The sequence below is a fragment of the Halichoeres trimaculatus genome, unplaced genomic scaffold, assembly GCF_033239565.1.
Source record: "Halichoeres trimaculatus isolate MK-OKI-2021-1 unplaced genomic scaffold, fHalTri1.1 fHalTri1_scaffold_2, whole genome shotgun sequence".
Taxonomy (NCBI): Eukaryota; Metazoa; Chordata; class Actinopteri; order Labriformes; family Labridae; genus Halichoeres; species Halichoeres trimaculatus.
In genome coordinates this window covers 13484143-13496593 of record NW_027437180.1, presented here as the reverse complement: position 1 = coordinate 13496593, position 12451 = coordinate 13484143, and the positions used below count along the sequence as shown (strand labels likewise).

The window sequence follows — 12451 nt, the reverse complement described above, 5'->3', positions numbered from 1 at the left end:
AGTGCGCCCATCTCTTTGTGTATTTAAAACATTTAGGCTAATGTAAGTCTACATTTTTCCTTTAGATTAACAAACCAAACAACCATAGAGGACTAGCTCCTGGTCAGATCAGATGAATGAAGCTCACAAATCATAGTTTGCAGTACCGTTGGAAAGCTGGGTTGGCATAGAGAGGATGCTCCTGGGATGTTTGGAGTCACTTTCCAGCCCTCTGGATGTAAGCACACAAAATCAAATTTTGAAAATATCCTAGAAATTTGGAGGCAAAGGGCTGTAGGGGCCAGGGTCTAATTTTCAGTGAAAAAAAATCACCTTTATAACCTTTATAACCAACTGGCAAGCTCCAGTTGTGCGAAATTAAGCTTTGCTGAGCTGCCAAAAAGTGCAGTTTTTTGACATTCTGCTCGTGGCTAGCTGTACAAAGACCAGGAACCACATATACACCAAGCAAAAAGCCAAAAAAGACCTTTCACAGCATAAGTAAACAGATTTGCAGCCCGGTTCACAATTGGCTTGGGTCTGGGTACCTCATTCCTCCATTTGCACACAATATGGGGGTGATGTTTTTTATTGCCCTGTAGTTTAGAAGATATTGAGATCACAAGTTTAACCAATCAAAAGCAGAGCTTAACTGACTGACAGGCTGGTGCCCTGTAGCTGTTAGTAAGGAGGCTTAAAGCCAGCGCCATTTCCAGTATAGCGCCTGCCAACAGTGTGCTTCAAATCTCTGTTTTCAGAACAAGATGGATGACATTACAGAGACTGTCCTCGTATAACTCAGCATATGATCCATACACATTAGTTTCTTAATTTTCCCAGCACATCTGGTAATTCCTTTTTGTTTTCTCATAACCGCAACTTAATTGACTAGTGGTGAGACTCAATTAAAAAACTTAATCAAAATAAGAGGTTTTGATAGCAGTTAATCACATTTTGATCACATATAAATATTTGAAATAAGATGCAAAATTTTTCAATTTTGATGGATTTGTAAGATCACTGGATCAAAGAGTGGACTTACATAAGCCTAAATGAAAAAGGTTTAGGACACAGTCATTGTTTGTAATTTCCACATTATGGGGCGTCACCTTGTGCAACGCTATGATTGGTATGCATGTTGTTTGGAGTGTAACAATAATCTGTGGTTAAATGCATTAACTTTTATGATGCAACATTTTCCCCACAATTAACACATTGAAGTCCCAACCCTTTTATTAACTAATTTTAACAGAGCTGGTTGTCCTAAGACTGTATTCAAAGCTCAGTTTCTCGTGAAAATATGGTTATCAAACAAAAACAAATGCAGAAAACTATGCAGTATATGGTTTGAGTATCTGGTTGTTAGTATGGGGTTTTAACACAGTCCATGTAATGAGTTTTCTGACTTTGGTATTGGTTGGGTTGTGGTATGGCACAGCATAAACTAGTCCTTCAGTCCTCTCCAGACTTCATACAAATCTCTGCAGCTTTGGTAACATCAACATTTGGCTTCTGAAGTGATATCAAGATGCTCAAAGATGTTGGTGGGTATTTTAGAAAAATCAACCTAACTTTTAATCAATCTGGAAGCAGGCAGAGGTAAAGAAAAGGCTAGTTTGTTTTCTGGCTAGCAGCTACTGTAAGATCTGCTATAGCAGTGTTAGAAACTGTTTGAATGTCATCGAACTTGGAGAATTTTACTGCATGATTAGAAAACTGATAGAGGCAAACTCACTGTCAAGTTAGAATGTAATATGCAGTAAATTCTGTTTGGAGCAAGTTAGTCAGTCATGTTTCCAGGTTGCATGGTTTCCGGTGTTTGACAAGTGAAACAAGCAACTTATTAATTACTGGTTTGTTTATGGAAAAGTAGTTATCACTGAGTTATTGCATCATGAGTTACTTGGGAAAGTGACTTTAACGTTTAATCCTCTGTTTCGGTACTCTTACTTTGGAGACAACTGTTTTTTGCTTGAATCAAATTTGTGCTTTTAAAACACAGATGATGTTATTTAAATCATCAGACATCAACGATAAAGTACAACAAAAAAAATTTGTCATAAACTCTCAAACAGGTTTAATAAAATGTATGGCTGCATATCTGTCAGGATTTTGTAGCATAGCATAGAGAGCTTCTATTGTGCACTGCAGTTAGCAGAAACTAGTGAGTCCTGCCAGCCAGCCTAAGTGTGACCTTTAAAATGTAAATCTCAAACTCAGTACGCTTGGGTTCTGTAGTTCTGTTGCTTCTGTCTAATAGGCATCTTAATTGGCAACCACACTGTGTGTCTACTCCAGTAATACTGGAGCCCAGTGGTGGACTTTACAGCTTCAGATAAAAAAAGTTAAAATGTTACCATGCCAAATTGTATGGGGTTGTTTGTTATACGGAGTGTGTTTGATGACCCTACTGGCAAAAAACAAACAAACAAACAAAAAAAACATGGTGTTGATAATGAGAAAAAAGCATCAGCAAACAAAACCTGATACTATAGATACATCACAGAATTTCGTTGGAGTGGGCCTGTATTTGTATTTTTTTTTCTCCATATTCAACGCATTTTCAAAAAAGCATCAGGTTGAGAGGAGCAATACCAGTAGGCTATGGACGCCTCAATTTTTAACATAGCTTGTTTTGACTCAGTCTGGACACTGGGTGGCGCTGTTGACAAATTTCTTCTCTGAAGCGTGGCCCCCGGAGGGAGCTTCACAAAGCAGGAGGAGAGAGAGGAGAGCTGCGCCCTCTCCTCCTGCCTTTCTGTTTCCTCCGTGCTCAGCGGACTCTCTCCTCTCTGTCTCTATCGCAGTGTGAACCTACAGGCGGCAGGTGTGTGTGTGTGCTACGGTTTTCCTACTCTGACCACGCTCTAAACCGGTTTTGGATACTAAACTGAGCCGATCTCTGACACTGCAAGTTGTCAGTTTGGAGTAGGCTACACCCTGGCAGTGAGGATGTTGCAGTGGTAGACAGTGGAGCATCTTCTCTACTGTAACGCACTCAGCCGGCACCGTCAGCTGTTGCTCGAGCAGAGAGTGGGAGAGTCTGGAGCAACCAAAAAGGCCAAAGTATGCGACTGACTTTCTACCGGTAACCGTTTCCTGCCCAAGCCAACCGGGGAGCGGATGCGAGCTGAGGTTGTTAACGAGCTTCTGACTATTTTCTGCCGTTTGTCGGTGCCGGAGGAGCTGTGCCAATGGAGAAAGCGACTCCGCCGCCCCAGCCCCAGCTCCAGCTGTCGATAGCGAAGACTGAAAGTCCGGCGGAGGATATCTCTGGTCTGACTGACGAGGAGCTGCTGAAGTGGACCAAGGAGGATCTGGTGCGGCGGCTGAGGCGGTCCGAGGCCGACAAGATGAGCGTGATTCTGGACCACGGGAATCTTATCCGGGAGGTCAATCGCAGCCTCCAGCTGCACTTGAATGAGATCAGGGGGCTGAAGGTGAGGGGGCGCGCATGGTGAAGGATGAGATCATAGGTTTGGAGCGCACCTGAGAACGCGCATAGCAGGAGGGATGTTGTACTGTGAAGATGTGCTCTGCGAACATGTTGTAAGAATAGATGGTATCACTGAAGTTCCTTAGGCCATTGTGCAGGCCTGTATCAGAATGGCATACTGACCATGTGCTCACATCAGGCTCTGTAGACAGACTTAGGCTGTGTCCTTTCATTTCCAGACTGTATTTAAGTGATGTAAAGAAACAACATCTATTTAAGCAGGAGAGAGCTGCATGTGACTTATATTACTGACAGTGTATTCTCAGAACTTAACTTCTGAAACACAAAACAAGCACATGTAGAGTCACCCATAAAGCTAAAAATTTATCCCAATGCTCTGCTGTTTATTGAGAGCAGCTGGAATCTGGCCACCAGATTTCTGTCTGAGGGACAAACTTTACATTCTCTAAAAAATCCAGCTCACGAATCCACAGTGAGCACAGCACAACCTGCTTTTAGAACAACGTGGCATTTGCTTTAGCGCCACTGTGTATGGCAGCGTTCTCCTCTCAGTAACCTTAACCGCCTTCATTTTCTGCACGCCCACTTAGAGAGATTCAGCAAAGTGTCGACAATATTTACAGTTAAATCATAGTCCCAGCCTTAGGTGGCCTTAGATGGAGCACATGGGGATCATTTGCCTCTCTTGGAGGGAGTCCTTGTCACCTCTCTACCCATCCAAGCTGCCTAATTACACAAGAAAGAGCTGGGGGTGAGAAAGGGAGGGAAAAGGAAAGGAGCGAAAGAAGCTCTTGGGAAGGTGAAGAAGGGATGTTTAATTAAACTTTGCTGGGTGTAAAATGTTCAGGGTGTGTTCTTTCATTGGCCTAACTCATTCTTATTTCTGCTCCTGCCTCTCTGGACTGAGTATTTAACAATATGTGCCTCTCTTTGCATTGTACCCAGTGAGTCAATGCTTTCTTTGGAAAAACAGCTAGGATTAGGATTTCATTTTATTATGATTGCTGACAGCGTACGACTATTATCCAAAAAGCATTAAAACCAAATGAAAAAGTGCAATACATGTAAATATACCTTGGAGTTAAATCAATTTAAGACAAACTATTTGCTTTAAATAAAATCAAAATCAGGCTGATCTGCTTTTTTTCTTGTTTAATAATGCTTCCTGAAATTAAGTGTCTTTTATCCTGTTATTTACACTCTTCTCTTCTTCTCAGGACATCAATCAGAAGCTGCAAGAGGACAACCGTGAGCTGCGGGACTTGTGCTGCTTCCTGGATGATGACCGCCAGAAAGGGAAGCGTGTGTCCAGGGAGTGGCAGCGTTTGGGCCGTTACAGTGCCAGCATCATGCGCAAAGAAGTGACCCTCTACCTGCAGAAACTGAAGGAGCTGGAGGTCCGTCAGGAGGAGGTAATCAAGGAAAACATGGAACTGAAGGAGCTTTGCCTGCTGCTGGATGAGCAGAAGGGAGTGGTAGGTGGGGGAGGGGGAGGAGGAGGTAGTGGAGGCGGGGTAGGGGTGGGTGGTTGTCGCAACTCAATAGACAGTCAGAATAGTCTGCTGTTGGTGCCCGGGCATGGGCTTCTGATGAGAGACGTAGGAGATGGGAGCAGCACCTCCAGTGCAGGGAGCGCTGACAGCTCTGATCACCCTCATCATAAACAGCCTCACCTTGCTCCAGGGGTGGGTGGGGTCAGCAGCACTGGGGACAAAGGGAGCCCTGAGCTTGTCCACAAACCAAGGTGTAGCAGCATCAGTGGATTAGCAGGCGGAGGTGACAGAGATGTGTCCAGTCCTGAGCTTCCTCCTGGGCGCCACCGCAGTACAAGTCTGGAGTACCCGTACACGCTCCCCCAGATCTGCCGGCCCCGTTGTGGCTCCATATCTGTGCCTGACCACAGCCGAGTCATGCGGGGCCTCAGCCCGGAGAAATACGGCAGGAACATGGGCGGGCGTAGTCCAGAGCAGCACCCCAAGCACCACAGCTCTGATCTCCTCCTGGGCCAGAGGCAGCACTTCCTGGGTCAGGGGGGCAGCGTGGAGTTCTACCAGAGGCACAACAGGAGCAGCATTAGCGGTACTGGCTGTGGGAGCCCAGAAGCCAGGATGGCACATTTTGGGACCTCTGAAAAGGTCCAGGGGGGGAGTCCTGAAATTCAGAGGCACCAGTACAGTATGAGCCCTGACCATGTGAAGTTTGGCAGCCCTGTGAGGGAGGGGCAGAGGAGGACGGCTGGAGACGAGCTGTCGCCACATCATCGGAGCATCTACAATGGTGTGAATGGTAGGTGTGTGTGTGTGCATGGTGCTGGTTTCTGAATAAGTTCATGTGATGTGATCACCTTGTTTTGTTATCATTCAGAAGACCACAAAGTGTAATGTGAAATTAAAAGCAACCTAAAATGTGGTGGACGACACTGTGCAGCAAGTTAACACAAAAAAACTTCAGGTCATGTGGACAAAGTTTAGTCCAGAAATCTGTTTGGATTCAAAAAGAGCCAGAACTGCAGAGATATTATTGAAAAGGCACATAGCTGTATTTGATTGAGGAAAAAGGGATACTCTTCTTCTTTTTGACTGGTGCAAAATTTACAGCATTATTGGATTTTTTTCTCTTGGGGGATGTGGGTTGGCTCAGTGGATGAGAGAGAAAATAAATGATTCAGAAATATTTATTTAACATGTCCTGTATCTAAGTTTAACAGATTCATCTCAAATGACCTGTGATCAGATTTCAGCGCTGTGTTTCGACTGTTGGCGCACAGAAATAGGCACCCGCAGGCACATCTTTGGCAACAAATAGCCCAAATATCTTTGCTGCAATTTTGCCCATCCTGGTGAGATCAGTGGGAGTAAAGGATGTCAGAAAGAAGGAGGAATATCAAAGTAGCAACTTGGCTGCTGTTTAAATACCCCACAGTGGTTGATAATGATTTCTGGAGTCCTGGGAAAAAAGTGCTGAGTGGAACAGAGCTGGCAGAAGATAAAGGACAAATTCCTCAAGGTGAAATATTTGCTTTACTTTGAGGCTGAAACAACAAGAGCAACAGAGACAATCCAAACAAAGCAGAGGAAGGATTCCTGTGACGTCTCATGTAATGATGTCAGCAGTGATATTTGTGCTATGAAATGATGAGCTGGACTCATCATTGGGCTGAAATCTTCTGTTTTTAAATGGAAAACAGAGTCAAGACACAGGGTACTGATAACAAAATGGGCTGTCTTTGCTAGCATTAGCATTTAACCCATGAGATCAGGTTAATGCTTAGTCAGTGAAACAGTTGTATAATGTCATCTGTGGCTTTGATGATGTAATCCTGATGTCATCAGGGTTATCTCTCTTTGGTTGGGAGGCAGAAGGGTTTTGATAGGAAGCCTCTGATGCTCAATTGTTTCATGGACATCACAAAAATAACATCATTTGGTTTTATGTGAGAGACTAGAGGTCCCATAGGTCATCTTTCCTGTTTTGATTGTTTTATTTATCGAAACGTCCTTCCTGACTGTCAATATTATTAAATCAGACCTAAATTGCTGAAATGCCCCTTTAAGATTACAAAACAGCATTACAGCAACATGATGATCCGGTCGTAAACATGCTCTCTATGGTCATTTTGCAGTTTCCCCAGATCGCAGCAGATTATTGCAGCATCACAAACAACTTTGATTTGGACCATGACTGTTTCTATTCCTGCCCTGCACTCTGTAGCTTAATGAAAGATTTCAATCTTGATGTAACCTGAGACGCATATGATGTCTGCAGAAGACCATGCTGCATTAATGCCTTACAAATCCTGAATTGGAAAATGTTGTGAGTGCACCAGGCACTCACTTGCCCTCAAGCCTGGTGCGCTGCCAGCTGTGGCATAACTGTTGTGAACGCAGCTCAGGGAGAAATGTATGCCTTTAACCAGGTTCACAGATTTGTTATTAAGGCTTTTCGTGGCAGATATGGAGCGAGCCTGTTGCTTTGGAGTCACGTTAGTGTGTAATGACCGGTTGTCAGACAGGCTGTTTATCTCTAACAGTATAAAAACCGTCCCCACAGGCCCTGCCACGCCTCCTCTGACCTGACAAGGACACTCACGTCAATTGTCACAACATGATATTTGCAGTTAGATGGAGACATGCAATCAACACTTAGCTGGAGGTTGAATGTTTTGCTTGTTGTGCTGCAGCTACTGAGGAAAATTGGAAGAATTTTGCTGATGGATGAATGCAAAAATGGAGCGAGTGTGAAGTGTGAAGTAAAGAGGTCAGCTTTTCTAGCCATGTCCGTGTCTGTCATCCACTGACCCATCCTCACTGCCATGTCCTTTTTTTGGACAGAGAGGGAATTTAATTCCTGTGACGATGTAGTACACTCTACTCGCTTGGATTATTCTCTAAGCCCTTTGCACAGTATTATTTCATTTTTTATGTACTGTGTGTTTGTGTGTGTGTGTGTGTGTGTGTGTGTGTGTGTGTGTGTGTGTGTGTGTGTGTGTGTGTGTGTGTGTGTGTGTGTGTGTGTGTGTGTGTGTGTGTGTTGTACTACAGTGTACCATCCAGGGTCACTGTAGCAGTGTAGGTCTTTATTCAGACAAATGAAAGTCTCATGTCACCGTGCCACTGGACAGCACTGAAGCTCAGGCCGTTTTAACTCCTGACAAAATCCAAAATGAAAGCAGAACAACACACCGGCCTATTCAGCCTTTTGATGAAATTTACATCTGACGTTTTTAGTGTAGCTTACCTCACATTTTCACACTTGGAGAAAGACATGTCCCTAAAATGACTGGTCTTAAACTTTGTGAAACATCAAAGATTTCAGCCAGAGGAAGAGACTTGCATTCCCCTCTGGTTCCATATCAACCACAAATGGTCCTGAAATTTTTGGAGCTATGCAACAAAAAAAAAGCCCTCGAAACAACTCTGGAGCACTAAGTACATAAATTAGAGATAAAACATCTGCACATGGCTTTTTAACTGTGCAGGACTCTGAATGACATTAAACATAAAGTGATGGGTCCACAAACCCTGCGTAGAACCTGTCCAAGGTGCAGCTGTGAAAATAAAAAAAGAAACCTCCTGTTTATGTGTGACCTAAATCAATTTGTCCATCTTTCCATGTGAAAGATTTACTCTCAGTCAAGATAATCATACTTGCACACTGTGGTCTCCTGACCCAGACTGCAGGGGTGAATGTTCGCTAAGCCCAACAGATCTCTGCTCTGCAGAGGGTCTTTCTCAAAAAGACGAGAGACTTAATCATGTTTTCTGCTTTAGCAATCACAAGTTCTGCTTATTAGCTTAAGCTGCTCAGATGATCAGGAGGAGGAAAAGGGTTCATGAGGAAAAAAAGCATTAAGTTTTGTGAGAAAATCTCTGTCCTTGCAGTTCCAATGAATGTAATGCCCCAACACACACACACAGTGTAAAATGTGGTCTACAGTTAACTGTTTGCTGCACTGAACTGAACTCTTAATGTATTGCTGCAAAAATCCATTCATTTTTTAACAGTTAAAAATAGGAGTTGCAGGCTTACAATGATAATACCAAAGACATTTTTGAAGTTGCATACTTGATTTATCATAGAGGTATAAAAACAGATAGCTTACATGGTCCCTTGTGGTTTTGGTGGTTATTAGCCCAGTTTGGATATTAAACATTTGTTCATCCAGGGACAGGTTGTTATATATAATTTTATGCTACACACCTCTACGCTTGTTTTCCAATATTATGTGAAATGTTCTCTAAGGGATGTGTAGAAATATCAGCAATAAAGGCACATGAGGCGGTATAAAACAGAACAAGAAATATATTAACAGAGAGCAGAGTCAAACAGTAACAGAGAGAGCAGTTCCTGAAATATATACATGGAAAAAAACAGTTATACATGAAACGCCATACAACAACAGACATCATATCATTCATAAAGACATGATGAAACCATCCATTTAAAAAAAAAAAAAACTAAAATATTACCATCCAGGGTCTAATTTATGTTTAGCAAAGATTGATTCTCTGAAAAGAAAAGATGGAAAATGGGCACTTGCGTTTATGCAGCAGTGATTCTCTCATTAGATTTCTTCAGGTGTTTCTAAGCCAAGAACTTTAAGATTGCTGAGTTAACAAGGAGCCTTGTCATCGGTATTTATGGATGATTTGAGGACACAGGTATGTTATATCATTGTTGTATTATGGTTGTTAGAGATGCTGCAACCAAGATATAATACAATGATTCAGACATCTAAAACTCATGGACTCAGCAGCCAGACTGACGTCCAGTTGTGCTTTCCTGACCTTACTTATCACTTTCACTTTCTTCTCCTTCTTAATGATATTTGAATTAAAAGCCAAGATATTTAACTCTAAAGTCTGTTTAATATCTTGCGCATCAAGGCAAGATTCATCCAAAACCTTTTGTAAGGTGTGACTATGTTAAATCTTTTTATACAAACTGAAAAGTAACCTGAGAAAAGATCACCTGGTTTAGTCTTAGAAAGTGTATTTTCTTATTATTCATCAACACATTGTGTCCTCCAATTAAGAGATACTTTTCTAACAATTAATAAATTGTTCTGATAAATTCACCTTTGAATCCAATCATGATTTGGCAGTGAAGTTTTTTGGTAATAAAACTGGAGTCCACGTTGGAGGCACACCTACCCTCCTGACAGAACACTGAGGGATCCAGGTCTGATTCCAACAAGTGTAGAGTTACATGCCTGATCATCTGCTCACCATTAACATTTTTGTCATCGTTGCTCGCTTCAGCTTCCCGGGAAACTCCCACTGTTACATTGGATAAGATCGGGAACACATTTTAAAAAATGCTTACGTGTTAGTTTTGGAAAGTCAGTGTCTTGGGAATAAAGATCACTGGCTGAATCTCAAATTCCTTCCTAAACCCTAAGCCCTGAGGCCTAAAGGACTTCATTGACGTCACCTGAAAACTGATTGAGTGCACAAGGCTGAAAGAGCTCAAAACAGAATAACTAGGCATGACGACCCTTTGCAACCTCTCATGCAACCTGCATGTAGCTCACCTTAGGAGCATCAGGAATCTCAACTTTTCTATTCTAATTTCCTTGAATCCTAGGTGCTTAGAGAGAGGGTGTCATGCGTTCCCATATTTAAACATGAATATATCTTGGTACTCAGTTTTTTTTTTTTCTGAGAAAGCTCAACCACAAAATCAAAAGAAATACTTGAACACAGTAAGTTTGACACTTACACTCTATATGTGTCTTCATATGGAGATTTAGGCTGATTAAGGCTGTCAGGGAGATTTATACTAATAAGAAAATCTTTGTTTTTGAAACATCAACATTGGTTGCACCTTTCATCATTCTTGTTTACATCTCCCTTTTTTTCCCCCATGTTGCATTGGTCCCTTTGAAGCTTGCGGGCTTCCCCCTGGGAATCCTGTGTGTCACGTCATAAAGCTATGAATCACCTACGAGAATCCAAATGCACTTGGTGATTTGACAAACAGACTTGTCAGGAATGAGCTTCAAAGGGAGTGGGTGCGTTAGTGTTGAGATCTAGACTGGGACCAGCAAAACCTTCATCGTAGCCTGTTTACTGTTGGATGAAAGTAGTAGTGTACACTTTGAGGACCAGACAGCCCCGCAATGAAAACTAAACAATTAACAGTCAAATCATTAACAGAGGAGATAATGAATAAAACTCCTGTAAAACTGCAAGTTCTGTGAATCAACTGACAAACTTAATCAGTTAATTTATTTATTTATTTATTCGTATAGTTATTATAACTGTTAGGATATGCAGCACATCCATTTCCTCTTAAGTGTTTGCCAAGAGCATCACAATTTCAAAGACCTTTTAAAATTTATCAAAGCACTGTCTTGTGTTATTTAGTCGAGTTAAAGTTATTGTTTCATTCATGACGATTTCTGGTTTGATGACCTTTAAATAACCTTCATTGTTTCATAACAGTTATATAAAGCTTCCTTTTTATTGTTGATCTTTATTATTCAAATTTAGTTGTGACACATGCTTTGAGGGTTTGGAGATGGTTAAATGTTTAATTACATTATATCAGGACCCTGAAGTGGTAACACAAGCCCCTTAATACACTGACTTTAGAGTAGCTTGGCAATTGTTTCTGATCAGTCAACCTTTTTTTTTCTTAACCAGAAATTAAATCTCAAACTGAAGTTTATTGAAAACATTACAAATACAGGAAAAGTCAAACTCTGCTTTGATTAGAGCTGACATATGTTTTAGCGTGATTCTCCGTTCTTCAGCATAAAATATCTCATGGAATTAGCAAAGATTGCCCCGCTGTCTCATTGATTCTGTGAATCTTTTTAACCGTGACATCAGCTCAGACAATTCAGCTCCTCTGGCTGTTGTTTTGAAGTGCTTCTGCTTGTTAGTGAAACAGGAAATCATCGCTGCAGCTTTGGCCTCAGATAATGTTCTCGCTCTCCACTGTCATGAGAGAGCCCAGCCATCTCTCTTTCATTTGCTCTTCTCTCCGTCTTCCCCTTTCCCTCCATCCTAATTGGCTGTCAGAGTGAACAGCCAGCTGTCGGACAGAGAGTAAACTCTGATTATAGAGCCCTCTTTCCGGAGGAGGATGTACAGTTTGCCAGGCTGAGCTGAGGATCCAGGGGATGAGGAAGTGTTAGAGTGGATTACTTTCTGGCTGTTTTCTTCCCCTTGTCTCCATCTTCCTCTGTGTAACACGTCTCTTCCTCTGATTCCTCTCTTTGGTCTTGGTCCTGACATGTTTGCCAAGTCCGTGGATGGAGAGCGTCCCCTTGACAAACTGAGGGCTGAAGAAACTCAAAAGTTTGTCACAGCTGCTTGGCGTGGATGGATTTGGGGGAGCATTAGGCTGCTCTAACTCAAATGGATTAGCGCTATTCACAGTTAGCTTCATCTGCACTGTGGGCATCACTACTTTTGTCATCACTTCATGTTGAGCTGGCTACAAAGGCAACTTTTTGACACATAATTCCGTTTCTGTCACAAAATATGATCTTTCTTCTTCTTTTTT

The 12451-nt window shown here is 42.1% G+C and overlaps 1 protein-coding gene across 1 annotated transcript in view; it reads left to right on the top strand.

Annotated features, from left to right (window-relative positions):
* The first annotated feature begins 2710 nt into the window (after positions 1–2710).
* The window catches only part of ccdc85al (coiled-coil domain containing 85A, like), a 31402-nt gene continuing 21661 nt past the window's right edge, over positions 2711–12451 (top strand). The window contains exons 1-2 of the mRNA XM_074688734.1: positions 2711–3419; positions 4654–5722. Of these exons, the coding sequence (XP_074544835.1) occupies positions 3174–3419; positions 4654–5722 (1315 nt within the window). The 5' untranslated portion in view covers positions 2711–3173. The remainder of the gene's footprint in view (positions 3420–4653; positions 5723–12451) is intronic.